General features: G+C 33.9%; 4 protein-coding genes across 5 annotated transcripts; 1 reads left to right on the top strand and 3 right to left on the bottom strand.

Annotated features, from left to right (window-relative positions):
- Positions 1 to 2,192: 2,192 nt before the first annotated feature.
- LOC133673375 (PHD finger-like domain-containing protein 5A) lies at positions 2,193 to 3,391 on the bottom strand. 2 transcript variants are annotated; one of them, XM_062094134.1, is made up of 2 exons: positions 3,239 to 3,391; positions 2,193 to 2,814 (listed from the first exon to the last, which is right to left on the bottom strand). In XM_062094134.1, the coding sequence occupies exon 2, from the start codon at positions 2,778 to 2,780 to the stop codon at positions 2,448 to 2,450; it is 333 nt and encodes a 110-aa protein (XP_061950118.1). In that variant the 5' UTR covers positions 2,781 to 2,814; positions 3,239 to 3,391; the 3' UTR covers positions 2,193 to 2,447. The 2 variants fall into 2 exon arrangements, with proteins under 2 accessions (XP_061950118.1, XP_061950125.1); XM_062094141.1 differs by having other exon boundaries at positions 3,234 to 3,338.
- An 860-nt stretch (positions 3,392 to 4,251) lies between these two features.
- LOC133673394 (sm-like protein LSM5) lies at positions 4,252 to 6,086 on the bottom strand. Its single transcript, XM_062094166.1, has 4 exons — positions 5,944 to 6,086; positions 5,714 to 5,837; positions 5,029 to 5,101; positions 4,252 to 4,482 (listed from the first exon to the last, which is right to left on the bottom strand). Exons 1-4 carry the CDS (start codon positions 5,978 to 5,980, stop codon positions 4,450 to 4,452), a joined length of 267 nt encoding a protein of 88 aa, XP_061950150.1. The 5' UTR covers positions 5,981 to 6,086; the 3' UTR covers positions 4,252 to 4,449.
- Positions 6,087 to 6,999: 913 nt separating this feature from the next.
- On the bottom strand, positions 7,000 to 9,655 carry LOC133694638 (sm-like protein LSM8). Its single transcript, XM_062116253.1, has 6 exons — positions 9,473 to 9,655; positions 9,145 to 9,240; positions 8,012 to 8,052; positions 7,855 to 7,929; positions 7,476 to 7,528; positions 7,000 to 7,335 (listed from the first exon to the last, which is right to left on the bottom strand). Exons 2-6 carry the CDS (start codon positions 9,179 to 9,181, stop codon positions 7,245 to 7,247), a joined length of 297 nt encoding a protein of 98 aa, XP_061972237.1. The 5' UTR covers positions 9,182 to 9,240; positions 9,473 to 9,655; the 3' UTR covers positions 7,000 to 7,244.
- A 4,604-nt stretch (positions 9,656 to 14,259) lies between these two features.
- LOC133670880 (gibberellin 2-beta-dioxygenase 8) lies at positions 14,260 to 19,757 on the top strand. The gene is made up of 4 exons (XM_062091477.1): positions 14,260 to 14,701; positions 16,954 to 17,455; positions 18,973 to 19,294; positions 19,417 to 19,757. Exons 2-4 carry the CDS (start codon positions 16,995 to 16,997, stop codon positions 19,639 to 19,641), a joined length of 1,008 nt encoding a protein of 335 aa, XP_061947461.1. The 5' UTR covers positions 14,260 to 14,701; positions 16,954 to 16,994; the 3' UTR covers positions 19,642 to 19,757.
- Positions 19,758 to 22,129: the final 2,372 nt, after the last annotated feature.

Genomic DNA, 22,129 nt, shown 5'->3' with positions numbered 1-22,129 from the left:
TTAACCGGAGAATTTCCACAACTCATATCAGCATATAAAATGCAAACTAAATCAAAAATAAAAAAGCAAAAGGAATAAAATTTCAAATGGACATCCTAAAACAATAGACCCCATACCTATAGGCTATATACTCAAGCAGTCATGCTAACTTTTTAGCATCAGCTACAACCAGAAGCAACAGATTACATTCTATGACCTTAAAATACAAAAGCAGATCCAAGCTTTTCCGTTGCAGGAGCTATCAGGCTAGTGAAGCTAGTGCCAGTTTTCAGGTTCAAACCTAACTAAACTATCATTCTAATTAAATTGAACAAGCTAATATTTGATTCAGGACATGAAGATTGGAACTCTCAGCTTTTCAAGAAAGAAGCTTAAGATGACATCAAGATCCTCTTTTATTATGACAAGTTGCTCCTATGGAAACCCAAAAACTCCAAGCTTATAATTAAACCAGTAAGTACCAAACCAGCTTATAAATTAACGAAACCGAGCACACCAAATACTGAAACATCAAGAGTGATACGGAAAACCCACCAAAAGAAGCTTTAGATAAACCAAAAATTAAATGTAAGAACATTGATGAGTAGGAAGACGCGTACCTGCTGGAATCGATTTGAGACTCTGTTGCTTCTCTTTCAGCAGAGAGAGGGAAACCTGGAGAAAGGAGCTTTCGATAATTTTGCTAGGAGTCTTTCTGGATGGGCTCGTAAGAGAACAATCGAGGCACGACACGAGGTTAGGATTCTAAGAGCCCGTTTGATACGGTATTACGATAGCGGTTTTTTTAAAATATTGTTTTATTTAAAAAAATTTAAAAATAATATTTTTTTATTTTTAATATTAATGAATTAAAATATTAAAAAATAATTTAAAAAATTAAAAAATTTAATAATACTTTTAAAATATAAAAATAAATAGTTATTGTGGTAATGATTTGTCGGCGAGTTTGAAGATATAAACTACTAGTAGTTTCCAATTTGATTAGAAAGGAACTTTAAGGATTCTAGAAATTTTGAATTTTTAAAGTTTTTGTCTTTTCTTGATAAATATTTTTCCTTCTATAAAAAGAATATAATATAAAAAAGGATTCTATGTTTGACCCTTTTTTAGCTCCGATTAATCTATTTATATTCGCTTAAAAAACAAATTATTTTCTTCATGCCTGTGTTCCTCTCATCTGTAAACTGTATTAGCGACTAATGATGCATTCCTCCTATAATTTTTGCTTGTTTTCACACTCCAGTCATGAAGCGTCTCCCATTTATATGGAACAATCTCCTCATCCCTATTTGTCATTATAACTTGCCCTTATTTTCTAAAAAAGCAAACAATATATACACAAATCAAGGCAGGAAATGCAACAAAGTGATCTTGTGATTGTGGATTGTTGCGGGCACTATGTGAGAAGCTACAAAATGATGCTAAACACCTTGGATTAGAGATAAACCATCTGGAAGATTTGCTGGTTAGTAAATTGCACCTGGAGAAAAGGATAAACGAAAAGGGCATCTGCTGTACTGTCCTTGCTTTAGATTCTGGGCACTCTATACAGAGTAAATTCTGGACGATGGAGAGAGAAAGAAGAAGGCACTGATTCTACTCACCTGTGGTTTGCAGAAATTGAAGAGGACAGAACAATGAAATCAGAATAGCTTGTCGACGGCCATGTTGAATGGACGAGTGATTAACTAGACATTATACTATAAACCAAACCTTAAAAATCATTGCTTTGGTCATTGGTTGGCTTCGAATGTGAAGCTCGACTGCAGAATGTTACCTCATGTTTTACAATTCAAATACCAACCAAATTAATCACGAATAAGATTCTTAAAAAAAAACATTCATCTTATGTTAGCCAGCAGAAGATCTCTTGGATATGAAAGTCGGCACAGGTAAGTAGTTTGGCCCTGAAATCAGTGTTAGTCCTGCTGCCTAGAGTACGCGCTATTCCTCCACCACAGGTTATGGAATTGTTCTACAGCAACTTTTTAATAACTGAATGGACAAGCATCAGCAAACCTCTATTATCATCAGGTACCTCAACGATTACGTGGGGAGACTGTAAAGCTAAAGCGTGTTTTCACCTCAACAATGAGAAATCAAATTTTCAACATCGGATATCTCCATATATCTATTCTAGCCACTTCTAAGGAATACCCTTCAAACAACCGAGAAAATGAGGAGCAGGTAAATATATCAAAGCTTCCAACAGTTTGTAGCCAAAACTAAATTCACATCTCACACAATCCAAGTTCATTAGACCATAAAACACCGGGTTTGAAGTAGTCAGACATTAAAAGGAGGAGAATATACTGGACATTGTTATGGTACAACCCAAGTCCATTAGATCAATAGCGTTTCACAATGACTGGCAGTGACATTTGGGCTCGCCGAATTCTGGTGAACAATGGCAGAAAAAAAACACTACAGGTGAAACCCATTGCTTATCATCTTTTCTTAAAACCATATTTCTTGCGTTCATAGAACAGATCCGTCTTGGCACTCCCTAAATTGACGATCTTGGGACATCCATCCCTATCTTTCTCCAACTGGGTGCACTCTTTGCAATAGTAAGCATCGGAGATTCCCACTCCTCCACAAATAACACATCGACCTTGGAAGGATCCATAATTGCACTCATCACAGATTCGCACAAGCGTGCAGGGGCGCACATAGGAGTCGCAGATTACACATTTCCCATCATCCTTTTCACAGAGTCGTCCAATGGCAATTCCAGGTTGCTTCCTGCACATAATCAAATCAGGATGATGCTTTGCCATGTTGCTTTCCACAAAGCCCTGGTTCCCTTCACACCTATAACCAGCCAAAAGAAAAGGAAAAAAAATACAACACACTGAGAGCATTGCAAAAACCTTGTCATTTACGATTTTGCAAGAAACTATTCATCACAACTAAGAGCAAACCAACTCCTAAGATGTTTCTGAGATAAACTAGGACTTTTTTATTGAAACATAATAAAAGAGCATGACGAGTTCCCACTTTACATACATCAAGTTTAGAAAATGTCCATCCTTGTGTGAATATTTTAGTGTAAGATTTGATCCAAAATGATATTGACTTTCCAGTTTTCCAATTCCATAACAACCAAATAAATAAAATTAAAAGGCGGAATCAAAAGTTAAGCAATCCAAGAGCCTAAAACACACAGAAAAGAAAAGAAAAGAAAACAATGAAAACGAATGATAAATTAAGGGTGAGAAAGAGAGGTTGACCTGACCTTAGCTGTTGAATGAAATTGCAGACTTGGGTTCGGCAGATTGGAACAAAGAGAAGAACGGACTCTACATGTATATATATAAATTATTAAATAAACGTATAGGCTTATACGAGAACAAAAGTCTCAGACGTTTCAAGAATCCAATCCATTAGCACGGACACTCAGGCTTGTCCTAATATTGGGCTATCAATACATCTGAGCCCATACTCACAGCTCACTCACGGTCACGGTTCCAAAATCTTATCTCGAGAGTCAGGATTCGGATTGCAATTCCAATTCCAATTCCAAGTCCCAGTTTCTCGGTCTTCTGACCTTTGTGCTACTGTTACTCCAAGTCTCATTCCTTCACTTCAAGATATGGAACAGTGTTGTTTAACCTCTTCACCTTCAGATCAAACACTCGAATGGTTTGCTTTTTCAGAAGCTATCCATGTCAGAAATTTGTCGATGCCATAAGATTTATACCATTCACACTGCGTGATTCTTTTTGTTTAATTATGGACCATTATAAACTAGTCCTCCCACCGTTGCCTTCAATGATACTTGAACTACTTGTGCAACATCAGCTGTGCAGGTTCAGCTAGCCTCTTAAGTAACCAAGGAAAAAGTAGGAGCGTGGAGCCCCAAAGAAAATCTACCATATTTAACCGGATCAAAACTCTGAATTATTTTTTTTAAAAAAAAAATATTAACCCAAGTTAATATGCACAATCCATAACCCAAGCTTTGCGATGAATCAATATTGACCTAAGTTAATCTGACATGAACAAGCTGATAGCTTAAAATCATGGCATCTCAATCAATGACTTTTAAAATCATAATCTCTGCATATCCACCAGTGGGAGGGCTCTCCAGTTCAGCCGCAAGTGTTCAACCTGTTTCTTATCTCCTTGGTTCACCATTTCTCCTGCCATCTCTGATAACCATTCTAGACCCTAGTAATATAGCTAGATTTGGAGTTGAATTGGTCTTAGACAAGCAATCCAGAAGTAGATAAGGAAAGAAAAAGGCAATGAACTCTGAATCTACCAGTATTATCATTAGAATAAAGACAATAATTTCATCCACCATAATACTTCAACTACATTCCTAAAGAAAAATGGAAAGATAGAAATGGAATTCTTAACAGATGCGCCTCTCGGTAAAACAGAGAAGGTATCTGCCTCAATTACATTACAAGGAAAATGAAGTTATGCAGACATCCACTGCTTTCATTCTGGATCAGGGGAACCACCAGGAACCAGCTGTATTGCAAACCAGATATTAGAAAACGATCCAAATCTAAAGAACTAGATTTTTCTTTAATCTGCATATTTCTCACATCTGACCATAACAAAGTAAAACACATACTTGTAGTAATTATGCAGAAAGCTATTAGAAATCAGAGGTTCCATTCTATTTGCAGTAATTGATGTTTAGAGAGCACCTAAAGTTGTAGCAAGCTTTGGCCTCTAAAACTTATTCGCGTATTGGGCTTTGCCCTATTAGTCTCATTTGATAATGAAACCTTCATTCATCAAAAAAAGTAAAACACCTACTACACATTGTGATTCCTTATTCCAGGATCCCAAAAGTGCACGGTGATTACTCACCCGGATCACAAATAAAATCATAAGACACGAGTACAAAGAAAAGCCCTCGATTATCAACAGATTATATTGTTCAAAGTTTTGCCGAATGGCCCCAAACATAGATCCAAAAAATTCATAATTTGCTTTACACATGAACAATGAACAGAACTAATTTCTGATGGGCTTTGTAAAGATGCGTCATAGGTATGATTTACTTACAATGGCAATGTTATTTCCATTCAGCAATATCTGATCAAGCTTGGTAATCCGTCGCCCTTCAGCCGTGATTTCACTGTCGTATCAATAAAGAAGCAGAAACAAGCAAAACCATCTTTCAGCATTCGATCATAATGGATGATGATATAGTCACTTTGCCAAAACGAAAATAATCTAATCTCCAAACGAAGTAACTCCCCCAATGATTTGCAATAATGAGAATTCAGACAAAATGTATAGCCAAAACGAAAAAAACAACCATAAAACTGGATCACTCAGCCACCCTCAAGCTATAAACATTACCCAAAGTAAAACATCAATCCCTTGATATCATGGTTGGCCACCCCACATACACTTTTGTTTCAAGATTTTGTTTCAACTTGAAATAATAATAATAATAGTAAAGAGCAAATGAATATATGATAAACAAGTTTTACACCAACACATAAATATCTAGCTCAATATATTAACGAGCAATCAACAACAATGAAGTCGGCAGTCTCAAAGAAGCTAGTCCAATAACCTGTCCTCGTAAAAGAGAGCAGCTTAAAAACCCAAGTCACTAAAACACTCAAATTAAAGTACGTGGATTTATACTTGTATGTACTCGCTTAAAACCCTAAAATTTCAAGAAAATAAAAAACAAGCAGCGAGGAAAATCAGAGAAATAGTGTTTATTACTACATACTATTCAGTAACGTCTTCAAGGACCATGTTGACATAGACATCAAATCCCCTCAGAGTACCGACAAGCTCCTTGTCTCCTTTCATTATCACCCATATTTTCGACCCTATGCACCTGTCTATTAGCTCTGTTTTCAAGAGAGACAACAAAACCAAAATCACCACTTTTTTTCCTGTTTGAAGTTGTTATCAAGAAAATAAAGAAGAGTGAGAAGAAAGAAATATGTAGCTGACCTGACGGGAGGAGCTGCGAGGGATTGGTGTTGGCCATCAGCACAGCTTCAGCGTTGAACAGTGAGGGCGATTGAGTGTGGGCAGCTTCATCAATTTAAAGTGCTATTTATTTGTCCCAGGTTAGAGATGACATGTCGTTTTTTGGGAAACCTAAATTCAGTCCCATAACAATATTTTTCATTCCAAATTCAGTCCTAAACTTATAGATTTTTTCAATGTGATCCAAACTGTTCAAAAATAATCTCTACCAGGTGTTTCTTCTATTAATGTTCATCCATATTTTTATCAAAATGTCTTCGAATTTATGTCATTGTAGTGCGTTCAATATATATATTAGATAAAAAAAAATATTAGTGTTCTTTAACTTTTTGGTTAAATTTTCTTCAAATCAAAATCATTTTAGTGCATAAAATATGCACATTACACTTGCAATATTAAATAAAAACTCTCAAAAGGAGTCGATTGATAGACTTAGAAAACATTTGGAACCTAATCATAAAATTCAAAGGTCTGGAATGCAATTGAAAATGGGTATGAAAGATTGGGATTAAATTGAGGTATCATCCCCTTTTCTTTTATAAGAAAAATACAGGACTTTTTTGGTTTATAAAAGACAGCACAAGAGATTAGCAGTTACTCTTGGTTGGGACTTTTATGCGAACAAGAAATAATTTCAGAAAACAACTCAGAGAGATCAGAAGTTTGTGTTTGGTGTAGCTAAGAAGGGTTTTGAACGAAAAGAATAGTTGATTTGAGATTACAATTTAGATGGTTAATAAGAGGCTCAATATATAGCAATGGAGTTCAAGAAAAATTATCAAACCAAATACAAACGTGTGCGTTCAAGTTCAGGTGTTTAAGCAAGACGAACTGTGCCAGTCAAAAGAGCCTGCAGGAGCATGCATTAAGATTTCATGTTCCTCTTGATTAACTTCCACAACTCCGAGCTTCCTGTCTCTCTAAGATGGAGGTCCCATGCTTGACAGAGTACAATATAGCACTTAAAATTTTTTGAAAGAATTTCAAATGATAATAGTAATAATAATAATATATATATATATAAAAGGACCCGCGCTGTATTGTTTCAGATTCAATAGTTATATCAGAAGAGTCGAAGGAGAAATACTAAGCACTAGTAAAAACTGAATAAATTTGATCCAACTCTACAAATATTCTGCTACGGTAACATTTAGAGCAATAAATTACTGGCCATTCCGCACACCAATCTTCCAATACATTTTCTTTTGCAAGTACTTAACCCATCATATGTTCTGCGACAATTCAGCTTTCCTTATATCAGATCAATGAATGACAGGCTTGAGTGGATGAGCTCTCAGACTAGACAAGTCAAGGTGCGCATCAAGCTCTTCATCAAGTTCCCCAACAACGCCTCTGAAACAAACAAGCAGAAAACTTACTGTGGGAAGTGGGAAGTAGAAAGTTGGGGAAATGAAATGGTATCAGCCTTTCCAATACAGCAACACGATGAAAAAAAACAGGAAAGAAAGAAAGAAATGGAAGATGGGATTTACATGTTGTCACCCCTTATTATGTACAAGCCCAACACTAGTTGTTGAACACCTTCCTGCAAAATCAATCGAGCAAATTATTGAAGTGGCACTGAAAGGAAACAAAGATGTTTGCTATCTTTCACTCTTCAAAGCATAATAACTACTCAGCACTGTATTAAACCACAGAAGAGGAACCTAAATATTGTAATTCGAATAAAAATTAGTTAAAATTACTAAAACATTCCCTAAGAAAGTATGAAACTACACTGAACTTAGCCAGCTTAAACCAAGACTAATTCACATTATTTTAAGTTTCAGCAAATTCCTTTCTTCTTTCCTCACTAGGATTCCTATGGACAAAGGAATAAAATGAAATCTGAAACTAGGTAAGGATACAAACCTTGGTGGAGTAAACACGCTCGTGAGATTCATCAAGGATAATATTTGTGGCCTGGTCAAAGCCTTTTAAGACTCCCTAAATCAAAAGGAGCCTCTTTACAATTAACATATTATAGCAAAAGATCACATGCATGTATTAGAAACATATAATAACGCACCACTATATTCCGGCCATCATTTGTGATAATTGAAATTGTTTCTGCACAGGGAAAAAATGGTAATAGAGTAATAAGAACACAGAATTAAAGAAAATATGCCCCACATGCATAGACAAAGTGTGTGCCAATTAAGCAATGGCAAGTACATTCTGAAAACAACTGTTTCAAAAACCTTGCTATGAACCCAACTCAAGTCAAGGAATATGCCTCAAGGCTTAAGAAAAGTCTTCATTAGGCATCAGGCATTGCTGTTCATAAGCCAAGCCACACCCTAAGTCGCTCTCTAAATTGTGAAACCTCTGCTTATGAGCTGACTCAAAATCTTATCATGGCTTTTGGCATATGCCTCAAGGCTTAAGAATAGTCTTCATTAGGCATCAGGCAGTGCTGTTCAAAAGCCATGCCACTCCGTAAGTCGCTCTCTAAATTGTGAAACCTCTGCTTATGAGCTGACTCAAACTCTTATCATGGCTTTTGGCATATGCCTCAAGGCTTAAGAATAGTCTTCATTAGGCATCAGGCATTGCTGTTCAAAAGCCATGCCACGCCATAAGTCGCTCTCTAAATTGTGAAACCTCTGCTTATGAGCTGACTCAAACTCTTATCATGGCTTTTGGCATATGCCTCAAGGCTTAAGAATAGTCTTCATTAGGCATCAGGCATTGCTGTTCATAAGCCATGCCACACCCTAAGTCGCTCTCTAAATTGTGAAACCTCTGCTTATGAGCTGACTCAAACTCTTATCGTGGCTTTTGTTATTTTTCATCTTTGACCCAGGTCAGTTGAAGCTAGTATTCTTCTATAATGTTTCGTATGCTGTTTGCTTCTATAATACAATCTGTCATTTTATTACATTTCTAACTGCTTTGTAAGTTTTTTAGCATAATTTGCGAGCATACAACAATACCAAATGTTTTACCTCAAATCAATTCTTATACTAAACCTGAAATGTTTATTGGAGGAACACAATGCTTAAGAAATGTTAACATTTAAAAAATGTAACGTCTAACCCAGCTCTTACATTAGATCTGAACAACTAAACAAGCACATCAAAAAGGGAGTAAAACAACTTGCATCACACATTAGTCTAAGATAAGGATCAAACCCAGAAGCAATAAAAAAAGGTTTCTTACGATCTACGAGAGACTCGAGTCCTGTTCCAATAGACATTTTTCAAGTCCAAAAACTGCTGACTCCCTCGCAAGACTGGTTGTGAAAACTTTATTTCTCTGTAACAAAAGCCCATTAGTTCCGAAAACTGTTACACGCAGATAAAAAAGCTAAGCTAAAATCCAAACTCTAAAATCAAAACAAGTGAGAGCCGGGATAGTAAATTGTAACGCTACAACAGAATCACTGACGGGAAAACCCGAAAATAGAAACATTTAATATGAACCCAAAAATAATGTAAGTTTGAAAACCTAAAAAATAAATTGAAATCTAACGTAAAGGGATTTTTACCTGTTCAACTCGATTTGTAAGCTTCTTGCTGTTTGGATTTCAATAGAAAAGGGGCGCTTTTAACTAAACTACGAGGCGGAAGAAGCTTGAGAGACCTGGGAGAGATCCTCCACACCTTTGAGTTTCTAACACAGAAGAGGCAGAGAAAGAGGGTTTTGATGGTTTAAGAGGATTTGAAAGATCTGGGCTGGATTTAGCACACAAAGACTGAGGCTTCACTTTTATTGATATGGACTGTCTTGTGCCGAGAATTGGGCCTAATCTAACCTTTCTTCCTTTTTCTCCCCTTGTTTTCGGCTGCAAGATATCATATGCATTTTGTTTTGTTTTCGGCTTTAAAAGATTGTCTAGCACTATTCAATTTCAAGAGTTAAATTATTATTTTAGTTTGGAATTATTTTGATTTGAATTTAAAATAAATTTCAATTTCTAAAAAATAAAGAAAAACAAATTAGAGGGGAGACCCTGTGTTTTACTATAGTAATTCTTATTAAAATTGATATTAAAAACAATATTATAAATAAATAAAAAATCATTGTTATTCTTTATCGTCTTAATTTTTATTTTGTAATCCAAGGTTCAATCAATTTTTACATCTTAACATTCAATACTCGGGAAGATAGCACTGTGAACATCTTGAGGAATTAATACACTAAAAGAAAGAATGAATGCACCAGCAGAATCGAGGCAAGGAGATTTCCTTGATCAAGTCATAGTTGACATGGATAAAGAGAAGTTCCTGATAGAGGATTTTACTGTCAATCTGATCTCTGGAATCTTATTTGCTAGCTTTGAGTCGATTTCAGCAGCACTAACAGTACTAGCCCTGAAGTTAATCGGAGATCATCCTTCAGTGCTAGAGGAGTTGACAGTAAGTCTAGGAAACTCATATTAACAACCCTACTGATTAACTTCATAAATTTAACTTAACATTTCTGATTAACTCTGTCAGGTTGAGCATGCAGCAATTCTGAATACGAGAGAAAATCTGGATTCTCCACTAACATGGATTGAGCATAACTCAATGACTTTAAACTTCAGGTCTGTTCTCTAATCTCATAATTTTTACTGTTATTTTAAGTGAATTTGATTTATTACAATAATCTTATGAAACTTGATTAATTGGTTGTGAAATTATAGGTTATCAATGAAACCCTTTGGTTCGGAAACATCGGGCCCGGGTTTGCTACGAAGATCATCCCAAGATATAGAGGTGAAAGGTAATATTATTCATACAACTTTTACACTTCAGGTCTGTTCTCTAATCCCACCACATTCAAGGATCCACTTGAGTTCAACCCCTGGAGATGGAAGGCGTGTAATTCCACAATGAAATAAATTTAAATACTGAAGGAAAATTATTATTCATACAATGTACATCTGTTAATGTTTAATGAAATGTAGGAATTTGATTCATTTTTTGTTTCTAAAGGTAGGAGAAAATGTGCAGGATCAGAACTCACTAAATTGTTAATGGCAAGTATCTTCCTTCAAAAAGTCACCAAATACAAGTAATTAAGTCTTAGTTCTATGTGCTCATGTTCAGATTTGTTGCATGTAGATTGCTGATAGTTTTCTGGGTTTTGATACGTGGAATATAATCAAGCGATGAAACATCGCTAGAAATCGTAGACGGCATGCACATTTTCTCACCAAAGGGCAATTAATCATAGACATGTGTTATATTTTTATTCAATGTTGTGATTGACTATTTATTCAATCAAGCTTTGGATGAACTCTTTACCTTGTTTTAATTAATTGAAGCAATAAAGAAACTGGGATTATAGTGTAGATCATACTAGTTTTATTGAAATATTTTTCACATATTCGGAAAAGTTATGATTTAAACGATTGATGAAAAAATAGGTTGGTAATATGTTATTAAGAAATTTAAATTAAACATAAAAGTTAGAAATAATATTTATAAACCGTTAAAAATTTATTTATGCAATTATCAAAAACTTATTTTGTATGATAATAATTTTTGAATTATTAGAATTAAGAATTGTGGTATTTTTATTGTGTTATTAACATTGTTAAAATTATGTTACTCATTAACTTAGATTTATTTATTTATTTTTGTTATGAATGGATGATTCCAAGTTTAAAATTTGTTACTTGAATCCCCACTTGTATTGTATGCTCCTGCATTAAGTCTACTGTTAATATTTTTGAATCATTTCTCTCACGATCATTGATGCAGCAACAACATTTCAGGTTTTCAGCCTTGTTTCTCATACTGCAAGAAAATTCAAGCTAGTCCAATGCTCGGATGCTAGAGCTAAACTAGAAAATTAACATAAAGATGAAAAAAATATTACAAGGATGGTAGTTAGAAATTGGTAAGTACAAGGATCCTTGTAATAAAAAGAAATAATTTATGGGCACAATAGTTGAGATTGTTAATTCAAGTCGTTTCCACGTGTATGCTAAATAGTATAATTGAACTCAATTACGTGGTTTGGTGTTTTATTCCAAACATAATAATTATAATAAGTTATCGATTGAATTCAAATCACATGTGAAATGATTTTACATGTGATTTTATTTTTAAACAAGTTGTAAGGAAATCACGAGTCATTTTTTTACTTTCAAACTAGATCTATTATTTATATTCGATCAAAGACAAGCAATTTATATCAAAATTAAAGAGATTTATAAGAAAATCACATATTGAATATCTATTTTTTACATACTTCTCAGCCAGATGCTCCCCCCGATGAGCCACAACAACTCTCACTAGTAAGATGTATGTAAAGTTCGAGGCTGAGACTAAATGGAAAGTTGTGCTAAAATCACTACATTCCCACTATTAAATGAAAAATCTTTTCATGTCATCACATATTTTGAGAAGGCAACTCAAATGCTACATGGAGTGTTAGCCGTCGTTTCATTCCTCAAGACGATTGTCCTACTCCTAAAAAGAAGGCACGTAGAATTAAGGGTTCCAACAGCTCTAGAAGTGATGTATAAAGATCTTATGGGAAAGATAAAAATGGTCTCTCCTGCTGCAGGCAAAAGGCTTTTCAAAATCTTCGTATATAATACCTAAAAATTTGAAGAGCTGCTAATTGATTGATATTTATTGATATTTGTTTGTTTGTTGAAAATTACTCTTTAAAGGGTTGGTCATGATAAGGTTAAGACTCATCATCTCTTGGCTTAGCAAGGTACGTGCTGAGCTGAGATACTTGTGGGTCTAGTAAGTTGTCAGGTCTAACACTAACACTTCGATACTAGAGCTAAACTGAAAAATTAACATAAAGATGGTAAAAATATTACAATGATAGTTATTAAAAAATGGTAAATATAAGAATTCTTGTAATCAAAAGTTAAGATTGTTAATTCAAGTCATTTTCACATGTATTCCAAATAGTATTATTAAATTCAATTGTATGGTTTAGTATTTTATTTCAAACATAGAAACTATAGTAAGTCATCAATTAAATTCAAATTATATATAAAATTTAATTTAATTTTACATGTGATTTTATTTCAAATAGTTGGTAAAAAGATCTGGAGGCCAGTTTTTTACTTTCAAACTTGATCCATTACTTATATCCCATCAAAGACAAGCAATTTATATCAAAATTAAAGAGATTCATAAGAAAATTAAGTTTCTTTTTAATTAGTTATCTTTATTGTACCAATTTTCAACATGCATGGAATTACTTTTTAACATGAGTCATTCACCTTTTCTCTTGAATTTAAAACACAAGAGAAGTAGATACATAAAATAACAAATATGTTTTTAAAATAAATTTACATGCATTTAAAATACAGTGTGTGTGTGTGTGTGTCTATATATATATATATATATATATATATATATATATATATATATATATATATATATAAAGAAACATGTTTCTTCTAATTTACTGCGTCGTTCTTTTCACCTTCACTACGAATTCAAAGCCCAACCCCACAAATTATTCTCCTCTTTCTTGAATCTGCTATTGTGTGGTTGTTCGGCCCTTCAAATGACAACAACAACAACGTTAAAAATTCAATGCCCACCACCGCCTGATCAATCCGCCAGCACCTTTTTGTCTTTCTTCTCGTTTTGTCATCAATTACAACCTTTCGGCCTTTCCCTCGATCGAATTTTTCAATCACTAATATCCCATTCGATCATTTCATCATATCGAGCAAGTTCGTTTACTTTTGATTCAATGAACGAAGGCAGTATCACAGAGACTTAGTGGATGCTCTTTGAACAAATATTATATTCCTAAATGCTTCTTCCCCATTCCATTATAAAGGAATAGAACAAGTGCCAAGCACAAAACAATTGACTAGCTAGGGTTTTTTTAGTTTTTTATTAAGCATTTCTTAAAAACAATTATTTTCGCACCTTAAAATTGATGTAAATCCTATTATTCTTCTTTTAATACATGATTAGAACGGACTAATCATATTAATCTGTCAGAATTAATTGTTGATTGCCCGGCAACGACAAGAACATTACGGGACGCGGCGAGGGAAGTTCCTCCCATGCATCCATCCGCCTTTCTGTCTGCCGTTTTTATTCGAATGCCGTCCGTCATGGTGAAATTATTTCTCATATACCAGGGAAACTAGTGAAAGCTGATGCCCTGGTAATTATAGCAAGTACAGTGTCCAGTCAGGACAATGCCCACGTGGGCAGCTGTGATATTCCTGTAATGAAGAGGACCCTAGTCCTAGAATTCATTGATTTCCTCACCAACCTCCACTTTATAATATTTTGGTTCAGGAGAAGATATACTTTTTTATATACTCCAGATGCAAGTGGAATCAAAGCCAAATTATTATTATTATTAGCATTTTATATGTGTACAGCTCTGGTAGGTAGAAATTAAAGACCTGGGAGGCTAAGAAAATGCCTCCAGCGAACCTTGGATCCTACCCCCCCTGAGTCTTGCCATGGAAGAAACGCAGCCGAAAACGTTGATCGAGACGATACCATCCAGCACAAAATGCAAGATTTTGACCCTGTAACTGTCTTAGATCTACAGTGCCTAGACCTGGATAAGCTAGGAGAGGTTCGCAAATACTGGGGCCTGTTTCGTTCGGTCGACCATGATGTTCCTGTAACCCTTTCGAACCAACTTCAAGACCTTGCCAGGAAGCTTCTCTCCCTTTCTTTTGAATCCAAACAAGCGCTGTTCACTAGCCCAAATTTCCTGCTTCTCAATCACTTTCTCATCGGTTTCATGCTGGAGATCAAATGCTTGATACTTTCAGGTACACTTTCATTTCCATCTTGTCCCTTTTTTTAATTTGCCGATCATTGCCAACTTATTGATTCTTGATATTTGTACTTGGATGTATGACAGATCACTAATTGAAAATTATGATTCTCTAGGTTTGAGAAAATATGTATGTTATTAGATTTTGAAAAAAATAAACAGACATAATTTCCAGCTATTATAACTATTTTGATACTGGTTATAAAACTCGAGATTTCAGTCTAGCCAGAATCTAAATCGGTTTGATTTATATAAAAATTAAAAAAATTAACTTAATCTGAACAAGTTAAAAATCTAAGTTAATTTTTATCCTAGTCAACCAAGAATAAAACCAAATAACTTTTTTTTATTTGTCAAAACAACTTTATTTTAATGTTATTTTTCAATTAAAATATTGTCAGTTTAAATTAACCATTCTAATCCAGAACCTGAGTTTAGTTTCGAGCTAAATTATATAACTATGCTTGTGATAGAGGTTAAAGTTTTAATTAATGGTAATTAAAAACTTGAATGCGAGGTTTTCAAAATCAAAAACTTCTGAAGGAAACACTTTGATGGAACAATTAATGGCATGAATAATGTTTTAAAAATATTTTAAAACAATTTAAAAACTTTTTATTTTTTATTTTAAATTAATATTTTTAAATTATTTTGATGAGTTGATATAAAAAATAATTTTAAAAAAATAAAAAAATATATTATTTTAATATATTTTTAAATAAAAATCATTTTAAAAAGTAATCGAAACCACACTTTTAAACAGACTTGCATAATATTTTCCGGTATAGGGTTTCATTTCAGACTTCATAACAAAAATTATATAGAATTATTTGTCCTTCAATCATATTACATCAATCCTAATAATTTTGATTTTAATGATAATGGTAAAAGACCGTTCAGACATTCGTAACATTTTCTCCTCGCTTTCGGTGGTGCTTCGTGAATATAATAAAATACCATAGATCAGAGCAGTTGTAGACAGATTCCTCATATATTTTTTGCACTTTTACATGACAAATTAATTATTACATAATTGGTGTGTGAGTATTTTTATTTTTCTATTTGAGCGTTCTTATTTTTGTTTTGTTTTTTAATCATTTGATTATGTTAGCTTAATTTCTTACTCTTAATATTTAAATGCTTCTATTAGATTTCTTTATATATATATGGTCATTAAATTGATATATAGATGACATTGTCACGTGTATATTTAAACTTTTTACTTTTTTTAATTCGAGTGTTTAATTTTTATATTTTTTTCAATTGAACACTAATGATTTAAAAAAAAATATATTTCACATCACTATATAGACCACATTTAATCAAATCCAATAAAATTAAAACCACATAAAGTAAATGATAAAATTTATTTTTAAAAATAAGTTATTTTTAAAAAAATCTAGTTTATAAAAAAAAATTAAATTCCAACAAATAAGTGCTAATAAACAAGTGCTAATAGTACAAACAAACAAGTGGTGTTTCTTGAAATCTTGATTTTGACATCCAAGGGATCTTAGGGTATTTTCAAGGGATTTACTAAATAAAAAGCCAAGAACAAAAAATATATTAATTTGACTCTTCAATACTTGTTTTACACGTTGAAAGAAAAATAATAAATAAAATATAATTTTTCTAACAAAAATATTATTAAAACATATTTGCAAAAATATTAAATCCTTACAAAACAATTCATTCAAATAATATTTTTTTCAGTTGTTTTTATCCTTTAAATTTTTTTAAATCTATGTTTTTTTCCGGTTTGTTTCCAATAAGATTATTATAGTCTTATGACCTGTGTTATGGGTTTAGCGAGTTTATCCATGTCAATTCAGATTATTTTTTATTTTTTTAATTAAATTCTTTTAAATTTTATTATTTAATATTGAATTGATTGAAAATAAATTGAATTATTTTTAAATTCATTAAATTAACCAGGTTATATTAAATTATTTAAATAATTATGGATAAAATATATTAAAATACAATTATCTTTTTTAAATAACTTTTCACTGTTGAAGTTCACGTGAATGAGTTCATATTAATAAAACAAACTATGCTTATACTATTAAAAAAATTATATCATCAATTTGATACTCTCAGAAGGCCATAACTTGAGGATGATGGTATTGCCGGCTAGCACGTCAGTTGTGAGAGTCCCAGGAACACGTGTCGCAAACATACAAGGTGGACCCTCCTTGACGCAGTCAATAAATCTCATTTTGCTTATAATTTCCTTTTATCTTGCAGCTCTGCTTATCCTTTCGGTTTGAAGGCCAAAGAAATCAAGCATGTCTGAAATACTGAACCTTAAATCCTACCCTCCCGTGTTTCGCCAACAGTACATCGGAATCCAACAAAACTCCGGCCTTGACGATACCACCAAACAGATTCAAGAAGTTGTTAACGATGATGCCATTCCGGTATTAGACTTTCAGTGCCTAGACCTGGGCAAGCTTCAAGAGGCTTGCGAGGATTGGGGATTGTTTCGTTTGGTCAATCATGGGATTCCTCTAACCCTTATGAGCCAGCTTAGAGACCATTCCAGAAACCTTTTTTCTCTTACTTTTGAATCAAAACAAGAACTGTTCACTAACCCTATGTCGTATTTTTGGGGCACAACTGCCCTGACTCCAACCGGGGCAGCTCTCTCAATAGGACCACAAAACATCAACTGGGTTGAAGGTCTCAATATCCCGCTGAGTCAACTCTCTCTGTTTCAAAAAGAAAATGAAACGCTTGGTTCGTTCAGGTACAGTTTTCCAGCATTTTCTTTGTCATGTTTTCGTGGATTTTATGTGAACTTCAGAGATTTGTACAGTTCTTTTAGTCGGCAAGAATGACATAGAAGGGACATCTGCTGATTGGATTGTCTAGATCTTTTGTGAAACAGAAAAGATAGGAATACGGTCAGCATCAATAACTTTTTCATTGTTAACGATTGAACTGTTTGATTAAAGTGATGGAAGCAACAATAATATTCATGGAGGATTTTATTTCTTATAATTATTAAACCACTGAGTATCTATTTCCATCATGTGTTTCTTCTGCCTACATTCAACAGCAACGTGGTACCGTGAATTCATGGCACCTTTTAGCAGAGTAAAATCCTGTGAATCATAAGGTGCCATGAGAGGCGCAGCGGCCACTGAATCATGGCACATTCGTAAGAAAGTAAAATTCAATAAATCCCCACTGTTTTTGGATTTTAGCCTAACATCAATAGTTGAGACTTGAGACAAGGAGCCACTTGTGCAGTTTCTGGCTGAGATTGGCTTTGCACATTTGGGAACTGATGAGATTGGCATGTGACTCAGAAGAATTCTGGAGGGAAAAAAAAATAGTGATCGGCAATGATTTCTACATGGCCCATGCTTTTAGCTTCCAGATTTTTTTCTTTTTTAATTTAATATTTTTTTTCAAACCAGTCTAAAGATATGATTTTTTTCCTTTCCATGATTTACCATCGATTCCATGAAAATTATTTTAGTTTTTTTAATTATATTACTAAATATAAATATTTTCCTTTGATAAAAAAACATAAATGTCTTGCCTACATTTTATAGTAAAAGAAAATGAAGAAATCATTATCTCATTCCACTATACCGCTCGCCGAAAGATTTTCCCACTAATGCATTGACGTATCGATGTCTCAATGGCGGATTAGCCTGTCATATGCTACGAATGATTTTATATTTTTTAAGGCTAGTTAATTACTAATTGTATTTATATATAGTTCTGTACAATAAAATTCCTTTCTTATTTATGGTTATTACTCATGGTCTAGAATCGAATAGCACAATCAAATGCTGGATTTATATTCCTTTACACATACTAAGGCAGCACACTGCTAGCTAGCTGTGTACTGATTGATGTCAAGTCCCAGCAAAAATGGAAAAATGTCCCATTGGCAGCTCTTGTAGAGTAGAAAGAACGAACAAGCATACATGATCATGTGGTTAATTAAAGCCAAATTATGCTATTCTCCACGTGATTTCTTGTTTAGTGTGGATCCCAAAGATACCATTTGTTTCTCTTCGCTGTTCTTTCATCACATGTCTCTTCTTGCTCATGTAGTTGAAGAAGAACACCGTCTAATTATAAGAAAGAAATTCTCATTTTGGTTTGCTTTTAATTACTTTTTTTAAATTCTGGCAGCTGTTCAAGTGAGAATCATAACCTTGGTGGAATCTGCATATGCTTTATTCTCCTTAGTTTGTTTTTTCTTTTGATGCTAACACCATATTGTTGTTTTCTACGCTTCACTAGAGTTTTGTTGGAAGAGTATGGAGGGCACCTAGCTAGACTTGCAACAACCATGTTCGGAGCAATGGCCAAAAACCTCCATCTTGATCCTGAACTTTCAAAAACTTACATTTCAGAATCAACCGGATTCGTACGTGTTTACCGATACCCTCAATGCTCTATGGAAAATGAGGCCTGGGGCATAAATGTGCACACAGACAGCTCAGTTCTGTCAATATTGAACCAAGACCAAGTGGGTGGACTTCAGGTTCTCAAAGATGATAACTGGCTACAAGTAAAACCCATTCCTGACACACTGGTTTTCAACCTTGGAGATATGATGCAGGTCCGTATAACTTAAAATATTGAGCTCGATAACTTTTTACACATGTTAATTACTTCTTCTTTTTTTACTAATGTTGTTAGATTAATAATGTTCCTAACGAATACTTCAAATCTGTTAATCAGGCCATAAGCGACGACAAATACAAGAGTGTGAAACATAGAGTGAAGGTGAACAAAGAAAAGGAGAGATTCTCCATCTGCTACTTTGTCTTCCCCGCTGAAGGCAGTGTCATACAGAGCTCAAAGTACAGGCCTTTCACATACAGTGATTTCCAAGCACAAGTGCAACAAGACGTAAAGACACTAGGATTTAAAGTTGGGCTTGAGAGGTTCAAGGTTGCTGGTTGATTATTATTATTTTTTTCTCGCAAGTCTCCTCCTCTAATTTATTTAGACAGGTCTGTTTTCCAATTACAAACAAATGTTGAAGATGACATATCAATTATTGCTATCTGTTCCGCTTAGTGGAAAACTGTGTGAAACTACATCGAAGGAGAACTAGATTTCGATTGTGATGGCATGGGTACGTACGGCAGGACAAAATAGGCTGGCAAGCTGAGACATCAATCTTTTCATGTGGTTTGACACACGGTGGGCCCGTTCTTCTGTATTAAAAATAAATAAATAAATAAATATAAGCCCATCTCTTGAAATCATGCATCTGAGATCATTTGGGCCAACCCAATTATTTATACTCTTCCAGTCCCAGATTGTTACTTCTCTTCGGAGCTGAGATCTTCCATCTACCATTTTGTTAGCTATTTGAGATCCCAAATTAACAGTGGATTACAAAACCCTAGTTTAGAACCACTCTGTCTCACCTCGAGTGGTTTGTCGGAGCTTCTGTGTTTTTCCCCTTCATTTCGTTAATTCAATCTATGCTCTTGCATTGCATGAGTTCCTGTCTCCTCGTTGCTTGTTATAGTCATGGAATTTTTATATGCAGTACTTATTATTCCTGTCTCAGGACTTAGATGACCGCTGTTGGAGATCATGATATTGATATATTCTATAGCCTTTTCTTACTTTCTGAAATAGCTAGGAGGGTGATATGATATTCCATGAACCCTGGTAGAGCTATTAAGTTGCCTTTTATGGATTAGATGCTCTACTCGATTGGAAAAAAAAGATGTCATTTTAGGCTTTTGTGGATGGATTCGATCGATGGAGCTACTCACAATCGATAATGCGGTGCATCAATTTTGTAGATTTTGTATGTTTCGCCTTTTGTACCATTATATCTTTCGTTGATATTTTAAAAAGTTCAACTAGCTCAAGCAGTGGCGGGGACAGGGAGGGCTGACAAGATCGGGGTTCCTATAAAGAAATTTTTCCCAGTCTCTTTTATATAAAATAATTAAAAAAAAAATTTATATGAAAAAAGTATCTTTCTAGAAGAAAAAATGATATTTTAAAAAAAAATTGAAAATATAAATGCAGTCAATAAATTTTAAATTCTTTTATTAAAGAATTCATAAGGTATTCATAGACCACAAGTCTTGTCCTTTTATGTAAAAGAGAAGTTGAAGTGTCATCTTGCTCTGATAGCATCAGTAAGAGAAAATATTCCCAACACATGCATTAAAAAAAATATTTATTATACATCATTAATAAGAGATAAATATCCATTGCACATTATTAATAAGGAATAAGTGGTAGGGAGTTTTAGAAACTTTTATACACTTATAAACATAGAGAGATAAATATCAATGACCTTAATAATTTTGCATAGCATGAGATAAGGATTCATCAAACTAAGTCCTAACATCCATCTCTCGTGAGAGGAGTTCTCCCCACAAGAGAAGTTTTTCTTCTATTACTAAGGAGAAAAAGGTTGTCTTAGCCCTCGAGGATGATTCCCTTAGCACTCTAGGTGTAAAAGATATAGAGTTTGTTATTGGTTAGCAAGTAAGAGAGTAAACAACTTAAATGCCTATTTGAAAGTATTGTTGCGGTTGTGGTTGCTTTTCAAAGTGCTCTTCACTCGAAAATGTATCAAAATAATATTTTTTTATCTTTTAAAAATTATTTTTTACATAAACACATCAAAATGATCTAAAAACATCAAAAACAATTAATTTGAAGCAAAAAAAAAATTTTAGATTTTTTTATTAGTATTTTTGTAACACAAAAACAAGCAAGGCTAGGGTATTCGTCAACCAACCTTAAGCTTTGCACAAGTTTATTTTGAAATTACAATTTTTTTTTACATCCATGTATTAAAGTATGCATTTCAACTTCAAGATTTATAAGAGACCAATTAGATTTATTTAGACCAATTACACCCTAATAAATAAATAATATTATCCATTTTTAATAAGTTTTTTAGACTCGTCAGAATCATGCTTACACCTGTTATTTTCTAGTCGCTTACATCAATAATGACAATAACATGTGTTGATTTTTTTTATCTTTACCAACAGATCACGTGAGCCATGAAAGGAACCATGGAGAAAAAGCCTGTTCATGTCAAGAACTTATAGCTCCACTTCCCGGGCACGTGCCCAGGGAACGCTAAAAGGAATGCACGCAGGAGGGGTTTTTTCTGGTACCAGAAAGAATTGTAATTGATGCATATAACAAACTGCCCTCAATTGATCCAACGGTTAATCTAGGAGTAAGGCTTGATGCAGATGCCAGGATCTCTGATGTAGTGCCTGTTGATTACGGTCTTCTAACAGTAACTACGATGATTGCTACACTTGAGGCTTTCAATCAGACGGTATATGCAGGGATTGCATGTTTAAGAATACTGGGTAGTCTAACCCCTGGGGATGTAAATCATCTTTTCTGGGATGTAAATCATCTTTTCTCAATCTGCTTCTAATTATCACCC

Source organism: Populus nigra, chromosome 1 (genome assembly GCF_951802175.1).
Source record: "Populus nigra chromosome 1, ddPopNigr1.1, whole genome shotgun sequence".
Lineage (NCBI taxonomy): Eukaryota > Viridiplantae > Streptophyta > Magnoliopsida > Malpighiales > Salicaceae > Populus > Populus nigra.
The sequence above is the reverse complement of the archived record's forward strand: the minus strand, read 5'-3'. Positions and strand labels throughout refer to the sequence as shown.